General features: G+C 56.9%; 1 protein-coding gene across 3 annotated transcripts in view; it reads right to left on the reverse strand.

The window, feature by feature from the left end:
• EPHB2 (EPH receptor B2) overlaps positions 1-9,201 on the reverse strand; it is a 124,575-nt gene extending 115,374 nt beyond the window's left edge. For 2 of the 3 annotated variants that reach the window (XM_084495148.1, XM_084495147.1), the window contains exon 1: positions 8,550-9,201. In XM_084495148.1, coding sequence (XP_084351274.1) covers positions 8,550-9,030 — 481 coding nt within the window. In that variant the 5' untranslated portion in view covers positions 9,031-9,201. Of the gene's footprint in view, positions 1-8,325; positions 8,345-8,549 lie in introns of those variants that run through there. The other variant, XM_084495149.1, reaches the window with a different exon arrangement.
• Positions 9,202-11,548: the final 2,347 nt, after the last annotated feature.

Here is an 11,548-nt window from a genome sequence, read left to right on the forward strand (position 1 = left end):
GTCCCCTGGGACACGGTTTCTCCTGAAGGCCGGGTGCCCTGTGACCCTCAAAGCCTGTGTGGGAGCAGAGGGAGGCCAAGCCATTCGCAGCCTGCCCGCCAGCTGCCCCCTCCCCTCCCAACCCCACAGCCTCGGCAGCCAGCCACAAGCAGCGGGCCCAGGAGCCTGGCCGCTGAGCCCATTGTTCCCTTTGTCTGGCCTTGGGAGCACGAGCCCGCGTGGCTCGAGGCATCCCCTCCACCTCGGGCATGTTCACACGCTCGGCCGCCCTCATCACCCCTGAGGCCAGGCCCTGACCCTGCCAGGGGTCTCCCACGAGCATGGCCCCCACAGAGGGGCTCTGAGGATGGGAGCAACCCTATTGCGGCCTGGCTCCTCCTGCAGCAGGGAGCCCGGCCCAGCCACCACCGGGCTTCCCCCCCTTCTCCTGCAGCTGGCCTAAACCCAGCCTGCGCTCCCCAGCAGGCCCCAGGCAGGGCTTAACGCCTCCCACCCTCAAGGCCCCAACGGCCCTGGTAGGGTGTGAGCATCCCCAGGCGTCTTCACCCTCTGAAACGCCGAGCTGGGCAAAGGTGAGCGCTAACGGCTGCTCGCCCGGAGTACCTTGGCCTTGCCCAGGTGCTCTACTGGAATTAACGGCTCTGGTGGCACACCCTGGGCTGGTCTCGGGACTGGCAGGTGGCACTCGGTGCCGAGCAGGGCATCCAAAGCCTGGCACCCAAGGGAACCCCCCCCCCAGTGCCTCGGTGCCAGGTTAATCTGGGAAAACCCGGCACAAATCCGCCAAAGCCTCATCCAAGCTCCCCAGCAAAGAAAGTGATATCCAAAGAGCAGGACAAGCCCTGCATAAGGCTTGAAGACACGGAGGGCCACAAGGGTCCATGATTACAGCCAGAGCAATGGCCAAAACGGAGCGACATGAAGCCCTCGGTGGCTGCAGGCAGTCCTGAGAGCCAAGCTGAGAGCAGAGAGCAACAGGGCCTTGCTGTGCACAGGCATCCCCCAGCAGAGCGGGGACAAGGAGCCTTGCCCGGCCCTGCCCTCTCCCTGGCCACCACATCTATCACACGAGGCTGAGCCAAAGGGCCTCCCGGTTTCCCTGCCACCTCCAGCAGGGAATCAGCAGATAGATACTCAGGGAGGAGGATGCTTTCTGCAGGCGAGCACTCAGGGCTTCCCGATGTCCTTTTGGACTCGGGACACACAGTGGTGGGCTTCATACTGTTCTTCTGCCCCCACCCTGCACTGCCTCTTGTTTTAAACCCGTTTGGTTCTGTTCATTTTAAACCCGTCCCTTGAGAACACAAGGCCAAGTGAAAAAAAAAAAAATGACATAAAGAATCGTCACCGCTTCATCACCACCTTCCTCACACCTCCTGTGTCTGGCACACCTCTCCTTCTCCACAAGCTGCATCTTTCACAAAGACCCTCCCCTGGGTTCATCTACCTCTCCTGCACAACCATCTTCGTCCTCCTTTCCCAGCCTTTCCCAGTTCTGAGTTGATGCTTTCAAAGAGCCATCCACAATGACTTTAAGATCTCTTTCGTAAAATGCTAATAAGTAATTTAAAGACTGCCACTGTGCATGCATGGGTTTAGGGTAATTTTTTTCCATGTGAATCCCTTTTCATTCATCACTGACTACGTTTAATCTGCTATTTTATAGTCTGGTTATCCAGTGTCATGAGATCCTTTTACAATATTTTAAAGACAACTGTTGTTTTTATCATCCTGAATAATTTTGTATAATCTCCAAACTTAAGAGTTCCCACCCCTTTCTTGCGCATTTATAGATATGTTGCACAGCACAAGCTTCATGCCGAATCCCATCCATTGGGAAAAATGGCTGTTTCCACTCCTTTGAGCAGATTTTAAACCGTAAGAATTCCTCTAAAATTACTAGCATGGAGTTGCTGAGATCACCCAGGAAGCTCTTCTTAAAGCACATGTGTCCCATTTGCTCCAGCCCCAATATCTATTTTCCTGATTTACTGTATAAAAAGTGACCTCCTAAGCTAACACTTCACTGCAGGGCAGTCTCAGTTCCTCCACAAGAGCCCCCGACCATGGCCGTTCTGGGGGAGACACATTTAAATCTGACTTCATCTCCCCAAGGTGTTCCTTTCTGATTATTTTTAACCTTGCACTCTCTGATTTCCTGATTCTGTGTGTGTTTTTTTGTTTGTTTGTTTTATTTGGTGCAGGGTTCATTTCTTTTCACAAACTATTCTTCAAACTCCTCTCAGCCTGCCATATATGGGTTTACATTCACAGTGCCATAGTTTATAATTTTTTTTCCTATTTTCCTCTTTTAGACATCATTTCCGTTTTCTAAAGAACATCTTTTTACCACTGGTGACCTCCTTCAATCTGATGTTTAATCAAGATGGCTGTTTTTTGTCTTTTTCAACCCATACTTTAAACAGCCATGCACATTCTGAGTTTCCCACACGACATGCAAGTATTTTTCAAGTTCAGCTGCTTCCCTCAGCTAGCTTCATTTTTATGTCGTTCCCCTTGCTTGACTTAAAATGTTACTGTATAGCGTTTTCAAGTGCTGGTGATTTTATGGATGTGCAGGCTTGAAGTGAAAAGAACATAATTTATGGGACCAACCGATAAAGCTTCACAAACTTTTGGAGCTCACGAGCCCTTTTTCCTTCCCACCTGGAGACAGAGCTACAGTACAGCTGCTCACATGGAGCCGGCCTCATGCCTTGCACGGCACCGTGAGTGCTGCTCGGGACTAAATCAAGAGATCCTCCTCTCGTGGGCTCTCTGAAGAGCTGCAATTATTCACAGTCACTAAAACTGTAATTTCTGAATAACGCCCCTTTGTGACATTTACCCAGTTTACACCGAGGCAAGTACCATCTGCAATTATAGCTGTGTTTTCTGCCCTCGCAGCCTGTTTAACCTCCCTTAACGTTTGGCAATCAGTGCCACAACTCAGGTCAGATGGGTAACAGAGATCTAATGCTGCTCCCTTCATCTTCGAGCATGGAAATCCAGAGAGGGGCTCGTGGCACAGCATGATACTAGCTTACTCGTTCACCTCCACGCTGCTCAGCTCGGGTGCCAGGTGCCTACACCCTGGCACAAACCTCCTGTCCGGCACATTCCCAAGACCCACGGTATCAATATAAAATACCCGACGTATCTCTGCAAGCCGCTGGGGCACCCCTCCTTTCTCATACACTTGTGGCAGGGGCTCTGCTGCCTCCCGGCTCCAGAAAGGCCGCATCCCTGCAGCTCCCTGCTCTGAGTGCCAGGAGGCTCAGCCCTCCCCGCTGACCCCCCCAGCACAGCACTGGGATGCTGCTGGTCCCGCCTGCACATGCCGCTGGGCGCTCGCCAGCCTGTTATCACGGGAGGCCCCATCTTTACCCCCTTATCTAACTGCTGAACTTTTGCCTTCGAGGATCTCCCTCCTACCTACCCCCTTTCCTTCACGCTGGGTTTTTCACACAGGGAACGGGCAGTCGTGCTTTGCTCTCGTGTCTCGGCAAACCAGGAACCAGTGGATGGGACCTCACTGGGTCTTTCTTGGTAAAAATCGACTTTCTCCAAGAAGGGAACCGCGTGCCCACTCCATGCACATGTCCCACCTCCACAGTCCCATTCAGACACACATGCAGTGCAGCCGGCCACATGTTAGGGCAGGAGCAGCGGACTCAGCCTCTCATCTATCACTGCTCTGGCTGCACTTGCACAAAAGCACTCGAGCTTAGCCTCACTCACCAGAGAGCCCGGGATGTATCTCAGCATCAAGTATTTACCCAGCTTCTCAGGCAGGTTTCCCAGCTATGCTGGTGCCCACCCCTCTTTTCAGCCAGTTCAGGTATGTGTACACAAACGGCAACCGCCCACCGACTAGTGCAGACAGATCCTTTGCCCGTCTGCACATCAGCGAAGCAGACCTCTGCTCCCAGCTCGGGGGGGAAGCCGCGGTGTGGCAGCACCGACACCCCTCGGACGCTTCTCCAAGACACAGCCATATCCCTTTTGCCCCCCAGGTCCCTCCCTGGGGTGTCCCCAGGAGCTGATGGTGCAGTGTCCCCATGGCATCTCCCTACAGCACCTACTCCCTGGGTTTGTATCAGCCAGAGAATCTAGAAATACAGCAGGGATCAGGAGCAAGTGTTCCCACTTGCAAGAAGCATAGAAGCAAATGTGCTAGGTGCTGAGACTGCAGCTACAACTACATGGATAGTAAATCGGGCACCAAATCATTTGGTCTCCAAAAGAAGTTCTCGCCCTAGCTGCCCCAACAATGGGAAGGGCAGTTGTGCCCAAGAAATAAATCTCATCAAAAATTAACCCAGGAAACTGAACCAGAGGGAGGCAGCATGAGGGGTTTGTGTCAGAGCAGAGGACTGACCCAAAACCAAGGTCTCTGCTCTGCATCCCAGCCCAACTTTTCAAACATTTGGTATCAGCCCAGTCTCAGGACAGCATTTACAGCACGGGTTTGAGCAGGTCATCTGGATCAGTTCTGTGACAGCTCCCAGGTTTTCCTCATGGGCTTCCCACCTGGGGAGAGGCGCACGTGTGTGCCTTGCAGGTCCCACATTTGAACGGCAGGACCTGCTGCTCCAGGTTGCCCCAGTGCAGCCAAAAGCAGGTGGGATCACCGGGACCATGGCACAGCTCCTGCGGTCACATCACAGCCCGGACAGATGTCCCTACCCTGGGGCACTGGGGCATAGCAACTTCCCTGGCACAGCCCGTAGCCATGGAGAGGTGGGCAAAGCCTTTCTTGACTGAGACCGGGAAGCAGAAGAAGCGACAGCACCAGATAGATTGAAGCACAGGCTGAGTGCTGCGTTAATTGGCATCTCCCTGCACCGCCTCTGGGCCTGGGGGAGGTGGTAGGAGTGCTCAGCAGCAGGTCACGACCAAGTCACCCCTGGGCCACGCGGGTGCAAGAGAGGACCATATTTTAACACCTTATTCCACCGCATACATAAAACACAACATGCCGTGTATTATGCACATGTATGCAATGCAATAAATACATAATGCATGTTATGTACATTACAACACGTTATTAAATTAAACACAAACAAGCAGGTCCCATCTCCAGCTTGCTCAAAGGACGGGCGCAGGAGCGTGCAGCTGGGTGTAGGTGCAGCTCTCCCCAGCCCCTCGGCCACGGTGTGCCCCAGGTATGCCTCCAGGAGAGGATACAGCCCTCCTGCACCAGCCTCCTGCTGCTTGATACCAGGCTTGGAGCAGCGACAGCCCTGCAGAGGAGCGGGAGGATGCTCAGCAGCCCTACGGGGTGCAGCAGCAGCAGCAGAAAGTCCCCTCGCCCGCTCCAGACTCTGCCGCTGCCCATCCTGCAGAGCCTGCATGGGTCCAACCTGCTGTGGGCCCAGCTGCCGGGGCCTCTGTGCAGCTCCCAGGTTAGCTGTGCCCTCGTAGATATTAGGACCATCTCGTTTCTCCTTTCACATTTTTTGGTACACAGTTGGCTTTCCTCCAGCCCTCGGGAAACTTGCCAGCGCTGCAAGGTTTATGAAAAGTTAACTCCAAAGGGGTGAAGAGTGCCTTCATTTTTTTTCTCTTGCATGTGAGTTAGCCAGGCTGTTGATTTTGAAATCCATAACTCCCATCCTCGGCTCCCCCCCCCAAATACCTTGGAAGTATCACTACTCCAGATATGCCACACCATGCAAGCAGCATATGTGAGCAGGAATACAAAGAGAAGCCGTTAGTGATAGCAGTACTGTTACCCACTGGTGTGGGATCCAGACCCTTCCAGGACTCCTTTGTTCTTGACTTTCTTTAAAAACACACACACACACACAAAAAAAAAGCTTTCCTTTTATAAGCCTGAACTTTCTCAGCCACAGATACGTTACCTTGCAATTGCCTTAACAACTGTATGCAATTCTTAACCTCTGCTTTATGTACATTGTCATCCACCTCCCTGTTTTCCATATTGATTTATGTTTTACGTTCTTTTCACATTTCCTTTTAACAGAGCCTTCTTTAACCAAACAGCCTTTCCTCCTGAGCCTGAGACATGCATTCTGCTGGCCAGTGAGTAATCAACTTCCAATTTTCATGCACACTCCTGTTTATATTTCCTTCCCTATCGGCTTTGTTTCTAATTAAGGTTTGTTAAATGCAAGTGAATATATAGTGTACAGAGAAATATAAAGCATGTAGATAAATAAACACCACACACACACACACACTGACTAAGACTGTATTCTCAGTGCACTTTCAACCACGGATCCCAAAGCACTTTGTCATGTTCATTAACAAAACCTCGCAGCTCCCTTGGGAGAGACGCTTGTATTATTTTACGCCTTGTAATTAGGAAAACTGAGGCACAGAGGAGACAAGTGAAATTACCGGCATTACAGAAAAGCTCTGTAGCAGAGCTGAAAACAGGACTCAGGAGGCAGGATCCCTGGGCAAATAACCAGAACTCATTTTTCCCTGAATGTGCCCTGCTCTCCCCATTTTGGCCCTGGACACACCGGGGAATGTGCCAGAGCCAGTGACAGCCACGCAGGGGGCATCGCCACTGCGGAGGTGCCCAGCAGGGTCCAGCCACCATCTCCTTGGTCATCGGGCACCATCGGGTCAGTCTGCATGCACCAACAGGGCCCAGAGCATCAGGAAATGCAGATGGACACCATGCCCATGCATGGCACGGAACACCGGGATGAGCCACTGCCTGAAACAGCAGCTCCCAGAGGGAAGGAAGGAGCAGAAGTGCACCACGGGGGCTGCATCCCATGCTCTTTTGCCTCACCAGCTCTCCAGAAGGCTTTGCAAGGCGAAAAAGGCCAGGACATGGTAGCTGGTTGCCCACACCAGTGCTGCAAGCAACCACAACCCCAGAATACACACAACGTGGACAAAGGTAGCAGCAAGGGCACTGAGGGGAACCCCCCAAACCTTAGATGAGGCGTTCAGCCCCGGATGGGGATGGCTGCTGGAGCCCAGCACAGAAGCAGCCCTCTCCCCAGAGCATCCCCACCTCTGCGGGAACACATCTCACAGCGATCATCTCCAGGGTGGGCTCAACCTCCCCCCAGCACTCACTGTCCCCTTGCCCCAGGTGCCTACTCCCCATCCCTTGGAACCAGCATTCGTGCACCCAGCTCCTGCCACGGCCACCCATGCTCCTCACATCTTCAAGCAAGCACACAGCAGCCCCAGGGCCAGGAACGAGCCCCACACCACCCGGCATCACCCCGTCGTGTCACCCCATCCCTGCACGGCCACCCGCATCCCTCCCCGTCCATAGTCAGCGGCACCACCTCGGCGTGGCCGATCCCTCCCGGGCCCGGCTGGCTGAGCAAACGCCGTGGTAAGTGGCAATGCTGCCGGCTGATCGGGCCACGCATCCCATGTGGACACATATGTTCCCACAAACATGCTCATCACCACCACCACCACCAACCCCCCCCCATAATTAAAACCATACAAGGCTCATTTGAATAGCAGAGCTGGCTAGCGCTCTCCGATGCAACGTAAATAGTCCTATTTATGCCAAGCTCCCATATTGTAAATATCACGACGTATAGCTGGCCAACCCATGAGTCATCTCCCAAAACTCCAACTTAATAAATGGTGCCTCATCCATGTTCCAGACAAACACCGGCCGCGCAGCTCCCACCGCCCGGCGCCTCCACGCCCAGGGCCAGCAGCGAGCACCCGGCGAACCTCGGGGGTCCTCCGCAGCCCCCTCGCTGGCTTCCCCGCAGCTCTCCCATGCAGGGCAGCCACGCGTTGGGCCTGGCCAGCCTTCAGCCCGGCGTCTGGAGCTCACCCCCAGCCTGGCGTGGTCCTTCCTGGGGTGTACCCAAGGCGCTGCTGAGATGCGCTCGGGCACAGGACCCCCAAAACCCCCCTTTGGGGAGATGGGGGCTCCTGCCTGGTGCCTTCTCCACGCACCCACCCCGCACTCTGCCCGCACCTGCCGCCTGCCTCTGCTTTGTCTCGGCACGGGGGAAATTGGGGAAGTCGGTGGGGAGCCCGGCTCCTCTTGGGGAGGCCGGGAAAGCCGCGCACGCCTGCGGGGAGCTGGCTCCCAGCTCCTGGATGCCGGCAAGGCCTGGCTGTGTGCGCCCCGGCAGCAGGCACGGTGCGGCGGAGCTGCCAGCCGGGCATCCCTGGGGGGAGAGGCTCCGCCGTGCCCAGCGAGCACCCGGGGAGGTGCCGGCGAGGGATGCCCAAACCTGGGCAACAAGGGACGGCGGAGAAAAGGGGCAGGAGAAAGCCACGCAGCCACCGGGAGGGTCCGGGTAGCCCCCACACCCCCCCACCCACCCCAAAACCGAAGGGCTCCGGATGCGGCACCTCCACCTGGGGCAGCACTTCCCCGAAACTTCGCCTCCCCTCCGGCGGCACGGAAGGGGTGCGGCGGGAGAGAAGAGAAGAGAAGAAGAGAGAGGGGGGGGAGGGAGGGCGAAGTGCCACCTCCCGAAAAAAAATATTAAAAAAAAATAAAATAAAAAAAAAATGAAATAAAGGGGCGAGGGGAGCTCGCGATATACCAGACACAGACACACACACGCCTTTACCTTCCACGGCGGCGAGCAGGGGCAGCAAGGCGAGGGGCAGGCAGCAGAGCCACAGCGGCCCCATGGTGCGCGCCGGGCCGGGCATCAGACGCGGCGCTGCCGGCGCTCCATGGAAGCCGGGGAGCGGCGGCGGCGGCGGAGCTCCGAGCCCAGCTCCGAGCCGAGCCCCTCGCTGGGGCCGCCGCCGGCGCGGGCACGGCCGCGGGCACGGAGCGCACCGCCGGCCCCCGCCGTCGCGGCCGGGCCGAGCCCACCGCCGGCGTTCTCCGGGGAGAGCCCCCCAGCGCCCCCCGCCCCGGCCCCGGGCTCCGCGCAGCCGGCGGGGGGCGGCGGGCGGCGGGCGGCGGAGATTTTGGGGAGGGGGCGGCGGGGATGGGGGCGGCGGGGAGCGGAGGAGGTGCGGGAGATGGTGGAGGAGCGGAGGAGGAGGGAGGAGGCTCCCCCCCGGCCGCCGATGGTTTGTCCCGGAGCTGTCGATCATGCAGAGAAAGCCGTGATTTCAGCCCAAATCTTCCCGGCGGGGTTGACCGAGCGCTTGAGAAAGTGGAAAGGGGGGTGTGGGGGGGGGGGGGGGGAGGCGAGGTCTGTCTGTCCGTCCGTCCCCCCCTCCGCACAGATGCGCTCTGCTCCGGTCTGGGCGCCGCACGGGGCTCCGCCGAGGTGCTGCCGGGGGAGGCATCCCCGCCCCGAGCCCCCCCCCCACGCCGTGGGGCCGGGCCCCTGCACCCCCGGGCAGCCAAAGGAAAGCGTCTGGAGGGACGTGGAAACGGAGCCGGCCCCAAAGCAGCGCCTCGTTACCGGCTGGCTCAGCCTGGCTTTGACCCGGAGACCCTCAGGGGTCAGCGACCCCACTGGGGCGTGAGCAGGGATTCCCCCATTTCGAGGCTGGGGGGGTTGGGAGCTGGTCACAAGCCCTCGTAGAGGGTTGGGGCAAGTGAGATTTTCCTTAAAGCTGTGAGATGAGGCCCAGCTCCGTGTCTCCGTCGCGACACGCGACATCCCCAACTTCCCCATGCGCCTGGAAGCCGAATCTGCCCACGGGGAACCTCGTGAGCCAAAGCCACCAAAATGTCTAAGCTGGAGCCTCTTGAATTCCCTGACCGGTTCCAGGTAACTCGTTTCCTGCCAGCTGCAGCTGTGTTTGGAGAAGGTCAAGGCTCCCCGGTGGTGGCGGCCAAAGGCATGTGCGTCAGCCAGATGACCTCCCCTAACTCAACATGACCAAGGGCAGTCCCCTTTGGGAGATCCTACATCTGGAGGTTGGCACCAAGCTCAACGCAGCAGCCTTCTGAGGATTCTGTGGGCCAGCTCCATCGTGTTGTCCTCAGGGACTTGTCCGGGTTTCCTCACGTGTTGTCTGCTCCCAGGCTCTGTAGTGCACCCCTCGCTCCCCGTGGCTCCGGAGCACCCAACATTTCCCATCGGGTAGGAAATGGTCTGTTCATTTCCAAACTCTTCAGACCATATCCTCAACCTCTCCTGGTGTTGTGCAGTGCGATGCCCTCAGGTATGTCCCTGAGGATCCACCACAGATCTCCAGAGTTAACCCCACAAGCCTGGAGTCTGAGACCCTCAGGATTTTCTTACAGCTCTCCAGGCCTGCACCATCAGGGGTGGTGGGGATTTTGTCCCAGAGGAGCCTTCTGTCTTCTGGAGACCTTCTGTCTTCTTCAGCTCCTTCTCTGAGCATCCCCTTAGACTCCTAGAGACTGGATTTTGGACCAAACATATTTATTGTCTGACCGCTGCAGTGACTTTGAAGCTCACATGTACTCTTTGGAGTCTCTTTTGTCCCCAGAAAATGCTCTTCAGAGTCAGTCATGAACTGTTGAGCTCTGGTCCCGTCTCATGTCTTCTCTCTTCTCCCAGGAAGGGCCTTCAGTGACTGTCATATCCCTGTGCCGTTCATGGAATGGCCTCTCAAGGCCTCTCAGGAGTTTGCAGTCTGCACAAGGGGTGCCACCAGCCTCCACCCTCTGTCCTGCAACCCACGAGCAAGCCAGCAGCTCCCAGTGGTCTCGCAAGTGCCGTGAAATGCCACCCCATGGGGATGGACACCAGACCTCCCCCAGTGTCCTTTCCTCTCATTCCACCCCAAGTCCATTTCGGCGGCCTCCATAAATGAAGGACACAGAACAGGGGGCACTAATGCCCGTGCAGCACCGCCCAGGGATCCTTAAACCCCGCTGCAAGGAGCGCTAGGTGAAGCTTAGTCTGGGAAAGCAGCAGCGCTGGGGTGACAGAAATGGGACAGCTTCGACTGCGCGCTGGTTCCCAGGCAGAGCCATAAGAGATGGCATCTAGAGGACATTAAAACGGGTTTGATGGTGACTCACCACAGCTCCTGGTGCAGGAAGAACAGGTTGTATTTGCACATGAAGCCCTTGGCTCATCACACCTGGAGGAAGTGGCTTCGTGTCTCTCCCTGCGAGGTTAAAGAGGCGCAGCAGCAGGAGGCCGACAGGAGCTGAGGGAGATGCTGTGGGAGGTGATGGGGCAGGCGAAGCCCTCTCCAGCCTGCTGGTAGGGTGATCGCAGGTCCTGCAGGCTCTTCGGGGCACTGTGCAGGGCCTCGTGGCTGCAGTGACTGATGTGGCTGCTACGGGAGGGAGGGATCCACCTCTGCTCTGCCAGCTTGGTGGGAGCAAACCTGCTCCTTGCTCTGTGCAGTGGGTGTTGTGGAGCTGTCGTGCGTGGGCTCTAAGCTCAGTGGGGCCGTGCCAGAGCCAGAGGTGGCACCTACCAAGGAGTCCTGGCCACCACGAGGACCCAGGAGAAGCTTCCTCTCACAGCCCAGGGAAACCCTTTCCCCCAGTGCTACTTAATCACACTCAGGCCCCCAAAAGAGGAAGAGAGATGTTCGTTTGGGTGGCGAGGATGGGGAACGAGTCCCCTGGTGGCACTTGGAGCAGTAAATCTGCCTGTGAGGACCCACCGAGCGCAGGCAGGCGGCTGGTCGGGGCCTGTGGCAAGGCGCCCTGCGGGAAATCAGCACCCTT

The sequence above is a fragment of the Aythya ferina genome (assembly GCF_964211825.1).
Source record: "Aythya ferina genome assembly, chromosome: 21".
Classification (NCBI taxonomy): domain Eukaryota; kingdom Metazoa; phylum Chordata; class Aves; order Anseriformes; family Anatidae; genus Aythya; species Aythya ferina.